This window comes from Haliotis rubra, unplaced genomic scaffold, assembly GCF_003918875.1.
Source record: "Haliotis rubra isolate DU_JTF1 unplaced genomic scaffold, ASM391887v1 Scf194, whole genome shotgun sequence".
Lineage (NCBI taxonomy): Eukaryota > Metazoa > Mollusca > Gastropoda > Lepetellida > Haliotidae > Haliotis > Haliotis rubra.
Window position 1 is genome coordinate 92,897 of NW_025765936.1, and position 9,725 is coordinate 102,621.

Sequence of the window (9,725 nt, forward strand, 5' to 3'; positions counted from 1 at the left end):
TTATACTTATCCTGACTCATGCTAAATGCTTGTCTCCTTCTTCTTGCGAATGGTAGTGGAACACTTGAAATCCCTTGAAGTTCCCTTCTAATAATAACGGACGTAAAATCACCACTCACCCACGAATTGCCTCCCTTGCCCCTCTTGGCACCCTTTTCAGTCATCTGACTGGCCATGCTGGTCACTCTATCCTGAATGTTACTTTCTCCTGACACCCGATTTAAAGGGAAATCCAGAGTGCCTTGAGAGGGCAGGTTGGGAGGGCTGACCTCATGAGTCAGGATAAGTATAAAATATAAATTTTAATCAGAAAATTACATATTTTTCCTTATCCTGACTCATGTTAAATGCTTGCAGAATCCGTTAAGGAATCGGTGGTGGGTCAAGCACTTCCTGGATTCACTGGCTGCTTTTTTACGTCCTGTATTACCCCCCCATGGGAACTTATGACGGCACTGCTGATGACTGTTCTTCCAACTACCATCTGATGAGTCTGGGGGGGACCACAACTTGTCAGATTTCCTCCAAACTTCTCCTGACAGTTTCAAGTGTGGATTTTAGATATACTAATGTCCCATTAGTTATCTATTGCAACTCCATGTCTTGATGCGTGCATCAAAAAGTGGAGATCACGAACCTTCTTCATGTACTGAGTAAGACCTATACAAGTACAGGGTCTATCACTCATGCTAGTCTGTCCCAGGCGATGTGCATGGAGGTGTGGGTGAGTTTTGTGGAACATGGACTTAACCATTGGCCCAAACTGGTGAATGCTGAGAGCGTCCAGTCTCTGTTGGTTTTCACAAGTCACGTGATAAAGAGGGTGTGAGTTTGTACCCTCAGGCAATCTGTCTAGCCACTCTGATTCTGGGGGATGATGTAACCATTAGTTGTTGTGCTACAACCTCAAGTGGCCCAAACTGGAAGAATGCCTGTTAGACGCCATTCTCTCAATATGCAGAGAACCTCTCTCAAGTCAAGGGCCCAGTCTCCCAGCTGAGTCAACTAGTGGTTGGCAAACACTACGTGTCTGATTTCCAAAGGAGCAGCATTGCTCCATTATAGTTGTATCGAGACTGCAGTTTCCATGCAGAGACAAGTGACCATCTGTATCCCAAATGTCCAGGGCTCTGACTTTCATGTGGATTGGAGGCTCGTGGAGGCTCAAGTCCTCCTGCTTTGGATTGGGGCCCCTTAGTATGTATGGCTCTCATCCATACTGATATAGTTGTCTGTGAGACTTCCGTGGGCGTCTCAGTGGATAAGGGGATGAAAAGGCGCTTGAATTTTCGTCACCTAGTCTTTGTCCTTTCTAGGTAGACTTTAAGTGCTCTGACAGGGCATGAGGATAGATCCTGCACATCCTGTGGCCCACGGACTGTAGAAAGTGCTGGGATGTGGAACTGTCTGTCAGGCTGTCCAGGTAGTTGGTTCTTTGCAATGAAATCCCATCTCAGTACCAGATGTACGATGTTACGATGTGTTGATTCAAATCGTGTTCTTTCAAAGTCCAGAGCATGTATTTCTGACATCCGTGCTGCTGTTGCTAGGGCAATCAGGAACAGTGTTTTCTGTGTCAGTAGTTCAAAAGATGTCCTTTGTAGAGGCTCGTAGGCTTCACTGGTGAGATGTTGTAGTACTACATTGAGTACCCATGCAGGAGCCTTGAATTTCTTTTGTTGGTCTTCCAAGTAGAACGAGCATAGTAGTGCCAGTATCTCTGGTACTTTGGTCAACTTGACACCCGTCTTCATGCTGAGAGCAGCCAGGTATGTTGATAGTGTTGAACCTTTTAAGTGTCTCGTCTGTCGCAAATGACACAGGTATTCCGCCACTTGAGGATGGGTTGCTTTCCTTGCTGTAAAGCCTTTCCTCGTTGCATACTGTTCAAACTTCTGCCACTTGTCGTCGTACAAGTTGCGAGTTGATCTGCGTAGAGCTAGTGTCACTGCTTTCACTGCTCTGGCGGAGTACCCTCTTTTCTTCAAGCAGCTTTGATACGCTCCACACGTGTAGCTTGAACATCGTCGGATTCCCGTGAGCTTGCTTGGTGTGTGGATGGACAAGTAGGTTTGACCACTCTGGTAGTTTCAGGGTTGGACTTCCCAGTTCTTGTATGAGGACGGGAAACCATACCCACGCTGGCCAAAATCAGTTGCAGCGTCGTCGTTTGCTTGATTTTCTGTATTACTTGTGGTAGTAGTGCTGGAGGTGAAAACGCATATGCGTTTAGTCCTTCCCAGGAGATGCTTAGAGCATCTGTTGCCCATGCCTGAGGATCTGGTACCGGTGAGACGAATGTTGGTAGTTGTTTGTTGAACTTTGTTGCAAATAGGTCTATGAGCGGAGATCCTACTGTCTGTATGATGAACCGAAATACTTCTGGATGTAGCATCCATTCCGTCAGGGATGGTTGAAGTGGACGAGATAGGGCATCTGCTATGACATTCTTTGCTCCTGGAATGTGACATGCCTTCGCGTAGATGTTCAGGTTGTCGACGATGCTGAACAGGAGGAAACTGAGCTTTAGCAGACTTGGTGATCTAGTTGATCCTTGTTTGTTGATATAAAAGGCCACTGTGGAGTTGTCAGTGTGGACCATGAGCTTTGCATTCCTCAGTACGCTGGACCAATGTTGTAAGGCGTTGATCACTGCTTTCATCTCTAGCAGGTTGATGTGTAGAAGTTGATCCTGAATCGACCACTTCCCTGCTGCCACTTCGTTGTGTAGGTGAGCACCCAAACCTTGTAGGATGCATCCACGTAGAGATGAGTGTTGCACACCGGCTCTGACAAAAAGGTTCCTCCGCAAACATTCGACTTCTTTGTCCACGATAGGAGACTGAGCATGCTTTGCCAAGCATGTAGTGTCAACGGAGAGAGCATTGCTTGAGATATCATCTGTTGTATCTTGACCCAACGATCCTCTGGGACGACAATGCGATTCAACGGCATGATGAAACGTATTCCTAGGAACTGTAGATCCTGTTTCGGCTCCAGTTCCGACTTGAGGAGATTTACCAGCCATCCTAGTTGAGTGAGAAGCCTGATGGTGAAGTCTAGTTGCAGTCTGAGTTGCCTGGGTTCTTGATGAACTTGAATTCCGTCGTCCAGGTAGAATGCACTGCGTAGACCTCAACGATGTAGATATGCAACGATGGGCTTGGTCACTCGAGTAAACAACCAGGGGGCCGACGATATTCCAAACGGTAGAACCTTCCACTGGAAGTGATGTCCATTGAAAAGGAACCTTAGGTATTTCCTTGAGTCTGGATGTATCGGGATGTGTAGGTACACGCATCTTGTAGATCTATGCTGGCGAGGTAGTCTGACGGACGAACGAGATGTCGGAGCTGAGGAAGATGTATCATCTTGAATCTTGCTGGTTTACGAAGATACTCCTGGTTGAACTTCATCATGTTGCAGATGAGCCGAAACTTCTCCTTGGAATTCTTTTTCGGTACCAGGTAAATTGGGGAGTAAAACCTGGGCCTGATGTGGTCTTGATGTATTTCTTCGACTGCATCTTTGTCGAGTAGAGTCTTGATTGCGTCGACGCGTCCAGTTTGTCTATCTGGTCGGCTGCGTAGGTGAAGGCCAGTGGGTTGCTTGTAAGCAGGGGAGTGACTTCCAACTCTATCTTGTACCCTCTGCGTAGTATCTGTGAAAGGTTGCATGTCGAAGGTTGTAGGGGAACGGCTGGGGGTGGAAGACTCAAGTCGTTCCAAACCTGTCCTTCAGCGCTTGAATCCCCTGGCACCTCTGGGTACTCGGCCTCTTCCGGGTATGCCTTTGGGGGTCCGGTTCGGCGACGAAAAGAACCTCTTCCTCCTCTAGGGTTGGAGTATTTATTTTCTTTGAGTATATCATCTGGTCCTCTTCTTTGGTGGAGTTCTTGAATGTAGAGATGAGTTCTTCGTTGATAGCCCTAGACCTGGCTAGTCCAAAGAAAGTCACGTCTAGTAGTCGTTATCTAGTTAGCTAGCTTCTTATCCTCAATCTTATAAGTTCTATAACGGGTGTCGTTGATGATTTTGTAGTCCTCATCAATCTCTGGTGCCTTCAGAAAGGGTTTCATGTGATGTAAGGGGAATTCCTTGGCATTGAACCTCGGGATGTGTTGATTCTGAGACTTGGTAGCTTTATCAAAGGCTGCTCTGAGATTTTCCGGTACTTTGGAGATCGGGTCGATCGGTGGGAAGGTGAGTGTGTCGAACTCTTCGTTGGACATCTTGTATGAATAAGCCTCATCTGTGTCCTTGGATGGTGATATTAGGTCCAGACCATTTGCAATCCATGAGGTTACTTCCGCATCCGAGAATATGACTTCACCTTCATCCTCAGATTTCGACATCTCCCGATCTGATGAACCGTGGCGACGTGAGTCTCTATATGTAGATCTGTATGTAGAGCTGCGCGCAGGTGAACGATCCCGATGAGAACTAGTATCTCTCCTGGAGTCTTGTGATATATCTCTAGACCTTCGCGAAGGTTGATTAGTTGAAGACTCTCTGTGAGATGTGGAGCGCCTGCGTGAAGGTTCCCGACGTGCTTCTGAGTCCGACGGAGATGATGATCCATATCTACATCTACTGTAGGGTTCAGGAGAACGCTTCGATCTACTTTGGTGTGGAGGACTCTTGGAGTTTCCTTCAGGGACGTCTAACGCTGAGCTGACGTTGGTAACATTGTCCAAGCTCCTCTTTCCAGTCGGGGAGGATCGTCGGGTGCGTAGTAGACCTTCACACAGGTTCGTCTCTTCTTCCAGATGCATTTGAGTGGCAGCAGATCCTTCACGCAGGCTTGTGTAGTCACGCCAGAGGTCCTCGTAGTAGCTTTCTCCTGCGCGAAGCGACATTCCATCATCGACATCATCTGTTCCGTAAATTGTTGCATAAACAGCCCCGGGTTGAAGTTCTGCGACGTAAGTTGAGACTGCTGTAGGGTTGATGATGCTTCGGAGAGCGATGACGCCTCTTCTAAGTTACGCTGCGCTTGAGAAGAATTGACGCTGCTGCTATCTCTAGTACCCGATCTCTGCGTTGATAGAAGATCTTCTGTCAATGTCTGCGCTGATATAGTTGCCGATGTCGCTGTAGAAGCAGGTTTCGTCTTCTTGGAAACGACTGTGACTTCAGGTATGAGGATGGAGGGGTCATCATACACGTCTACTTCCGATGGAGAGAGTGACAAGCATGGCCAGTCAGGTGACTGAAAAGGGCGCCAAAAGGGGCAAGGGAGGCAACTCGTGGGTGAGTGGTGATTTTACGTCCGCTTTTATTAGAAGGGAACTTCAAGGGATTTCAAGTGTTCCACTATCATTCACAAGAAGAAGGAGACAAGCATTAAGCATGTGTCAGGATAAGGTAAAAAAAACAATTTTAAGGCCCTGTAGAAACGCATAATAAACATATAAGTAGTTGGATTCGTGGTTTTTTTTTAAATGTCGGGCCAATCATCAAAGGGACGTAACTTCCAGATACATCATGGCATTGACCCATCTTCTGGTCCGAGCCGATCATAAACTATATCCCCACCATCACACGGGGAAAGTTTTGGTTCGTGATGGAGATTAATTAACACACATTGTCATTGGAACATATTTTTGATACATTAGTTTCCTGTAACTTGACAAGTTCGGCTTAATTTAGGGCCTTCTCAGGGAAAATCACTGGCAAATAGGGCCTTTTCAAGGTTTAATCGAATTCGCCCGTGCAAACCCTGGGCTTACATCACAGTCTCCAAATACATGACTGTTCTAGCTATGATTACATAACACACCTGCGTTCACACCTGCACATGTGTGTTCATTTTTAAGTTTTACCTTTCTTTAAGGTTCTGGGACAAGCCCTCTGCTCTCTCTATAGCATGAAGCTGGTTCTTCTTCCCAATGAGGTTGTCAAAGTACTCCTGAAGAAGGAACACTCATTAGAATTAGACACAGTCACTAGGCCGTGGCAAGTGAAAATACAGAGTGACTACTCTTGTCATCATCATTTCACATACACAAGTCGACTGAAATAAGTTCCTGAACTGCACTAGAATCACTCACTCACTCAAGACAGGGATTACATTCTGGATGTTTGTGAGTCTATTGGCATATATCATCTAATGCCACTTCTCTGACACACTGATTCACCTCTGCTTTTCAATTTACTATATGCTGTCGCTATTTACCTTCTGCTTGATATATTCAGCCTTTCTCTTGGCCGTCTGTATGACGTTGAAGTACCGCATGTACAGGACATAAGCTCGCTCCTCGTCCGAAAGTTCATCTTGGTGCACAGCTTCACGAAATGTCTTGTCTGCAGACTTTATGATGCTGGAAATAGTCGTCACAGTTTCAGTTTCATAAATACTTCAAAATCAAAGTCTCAGTTATTTTTGGAAATAATCAAGTGAGGACAAGAGTGAGTGAGTTTAGTTTTACGCCACTTTTAGCAATATTCCAGCAATATTACAACGGGTGACACCAGAAATTGGCTTCACACATTGCACCCATGTGGGGAATTGAACCTGGGTCTTTGGCGCAAGGAGCGAACGCTTTAACCAGTAGGCTACCCCGTCAGTCAAAAATTGAAAAGTAAATTGTAAAATCCAGTGACAGACATCATGAACATCAATCTACATAACATACGCAGTGACATTATCTTTCAGACTATAATGTCCGATGCAATTCCTTGTCGTGACTTGTACCATACGTTTCCGTGTTTCTTTCAGGGGACTGACTTGGTTGCCAAATGTCATCATATCCCAATTGCGTAAAACGATGCTCATGGTGTTAATCACAGGATTGTCTGGTCTAGACTTGATTATTTACAGACCGCTGCCATTTAGCTGGAATATTGCTGAGTATGGATTGAATAATAAAGAAATCGTTCTGATGAACCATTGACATGCCTTTGCATGCGTTTATTAAGGTTGAGGAAGAATATGCTCATCTTTTCACAAACACTTGGTATCATCATGTGATCACTACTTGACAGATTCGTAAAAATATGCTTTGATATCACAAAAGACTCTGCTCTTGGAGGTATTTCTAGTGAATATTTTTTAGAGATAGATTTTCATGGGAATAATATCCAGTTGACTAGGAAACTGTGCTAAAGCGCTGAAGAGTCTGGCAAACAGAAACATTAGGTGTCCATTAACGAATGTTTTTCTAAACAAATGAGTCTTCACACTGGATTTAAAGCTGTCAAGTTCCTGGAGTTTGTTTGTTTACGCCACACTCAGCAATATTCCAGCTATAGACATGTCGCAGTATAAAATAATCAAGTCTGGACCAGACAATCCAGTGATCAACATCAAAAGCATTGATCTACGCAATTGGGAAACCATGAGATGTGCCAACCAAATCAGCGAATGTGACCACCTGACCCTGTTAGTCGCCTCTTACGGCAAGCATGAGTTGCTTAAGATCAGTACTAACTTGGATCTTCAGAGGTAGTTCCTGGGGTGTCCTTAACTAAAGAGGAACGGTCCAACAGTGTGAGGAGCCACTGCCGAATGTTGATTCAGCTCATGACTCTGAATACTGAGATAATAGGGTGTGGTTCACATTCTCCACTTACATTGTGACATTATTCCCCAGGTCTTTGCACTCCCCCAGCTTGTTGAGGTCAGCCATGTTTTTACCCAGGTACAGGTCCTTCTTCTTGGGGCTTTTCCCCGGCATGGTGGTTGCGTTGTTTGATCAGCAACGTCTTCAACATGTAATCTGAAACAGAGGCAACAAAGCTGGATATTTCATACAAGTTTATCATGCAAACTCCTGGTCTCAAGAGGAATGAGCAGTTTTCTCTGTTGGCTTGCAATATTCCAGCAACGTCTCAGCAGCATGTACATGTATAGAAATCATGAACCACAAAATCTATCGTCCTCTCCATTTAATGATTACACTTTTCCAGGCTCTAAATAATGCTCAGTGGTATTTCAAAGAGATTTATTGGTACATTCCCATTATCATTATCTGCCACATTGCTATAAGCCCTATTTGAAGTACTTCTAGATCACTCTAAGGCTCTTCACAAGTTGTTTTTACCTCGATCATTGGATGTCAATCTCAAACGGAACATTGTATTATCAATCTCAACTCCCTGGGGAGTATACAACATGATACAACTTGTGATATACGTTAGTTTCACGTCACGATGACCCGCTTTACATATTCAAATCATTAAAATGTTGAAATCCACAGATCACTACCTTGTTCATTCTAAAATGTAGCACCAATGAAGATCATCATATGTCATGGTTACCATGGTTACTGGTTACAACTCAAACCTAGATCATTGACATGTTACAGTACAGGGAATGAAGCATTACTGTTTGTGAATCTTTTCTAGTATCTGAATTGTAAAAGAGGCTTCTTGGATGATAATATCATGATATATACAGTGATCTTATAAAATGGAAAACTGTTTACCTGCATGTCAGAAAAAAATGGGTAGTCAATTTTCTCAAAATGCAATTGAATATTTCACAGACATGACGTATGGAAACGAATGATAAATCTCTGAATGTGAATGTTTGAAGGTAGACTCTCCCACTCATACACTTTGTGAAATTTGGCAATGTATTGACTGATGTTATCATGCATTATTTTGAAAAACATAATTACATATGCATTTAATAAAATACTATTCATGATACCAGAGTTGCAAACTCAAGAACTTTTGAAGACACTTGACCTAGCCCATGAGTCATTTATCATGTTTATTGTTGGAATATTGCTGAAGCAATGAAAACTTTGTATAATCGTATTTGTGTGTATGTGTATATGAGTGAGTGAGTGAGTAGGGTTTTACGCCGCCTTTATTATATATTTCAGCAATATCACGGCAGGGGACACCAGAAATTGGCTTCACACATTGTAGTATTTGTACCCAAGAGGGAAATCGAACCCAGGTCTTCGGTGTGACGAGCGAACGCTTTAACCACTAGGCTACCCCGCCGCCTTGTATGCGTATAAGAGAGCATGGTGATGTTTTAGAATGGTGTTGATGATTTCATGAATCACAGATACCAATGACATCTGATGTGCTAATTTGATAATTAAGCCAAGTTAATAACAGATAACATATTCAACACCTCCAACTGTGACGCTTACCATTATGATTGAAATCCCCCAAAAGTGCAGCTCTTGTGTTTAATTCTACATCAGAATTTGTATCAAACCTATATTATGCAAGCACAAGGTTGTCACACCTGTAAATCTCCTGATATTTCCAGCAAAGCTAAACTTTATCAATATCCTTTCTGTACGATTAACACTTGCAATTTCTGATAGACAGTATTTTCGCAGACCCTAAAAATTATTTAACAATATCGCCAATTGCCACAGAAGCGGTGACACAATTGTTGTCAAACCCATATGACCCAACGCAATCGTGACTTAGTCTACTGATGTCAGTGACTGTCAAACCATTTCCTTTTAACATGTTAACCACTGAACGCAAACTGGAGTTAAAGGCATTGACAATAAACATGCTTATCATTACTGCATTTCATCTAAACAACGACACAATAAAATGTTGATAAAAGCCCCAATATGTCAACATTCTACGATATTTCAGAATCAAAACATCGACTTACATCTCTCGCTTCCGCCATGGATGATACTATTTTTAGAAATAGTAAAAATCAAGCCGTAACGTAAGATGAAAACGGTGCACATTCTTTTGACTCTGTAATCATAGTTTGGCTAATATTCCAAGAGACAT

General features: G+C 43.5%; 1 protein-coding gene across 1 annotated transcript in view; it reads right to left on the reverse strand.

Annotated features, from left to right (window-relative positions):
- LOC124274733 (ubiquitin carboxyl-terminal hydrolase 8-like) overlaps window positions 1-9,644 on the reverse strand; it is a 39,679-nt gene extending 30,035 nt beyond the window's left edge. Inside the window, 4 exon segments of the mRNA XM_046710106.1 lie at window positions 5,825-5,910; window positions 6,178-6,322; window positions 7,575-7,720; window positions 9,598-9,644. Of these exon segments, the coding sequence (XP_046566062.1) occupies window positions 5,825-5,910; window positions 6,178-6,322; window positions 7,575-7,678 (335 nt within the window). The 5' untranslated portion in view covers window positions 7,679-7,720; window positions 9,598-9,644.
- Window positions 9,645-9,725: the final 81 nt, after the last annotated feature.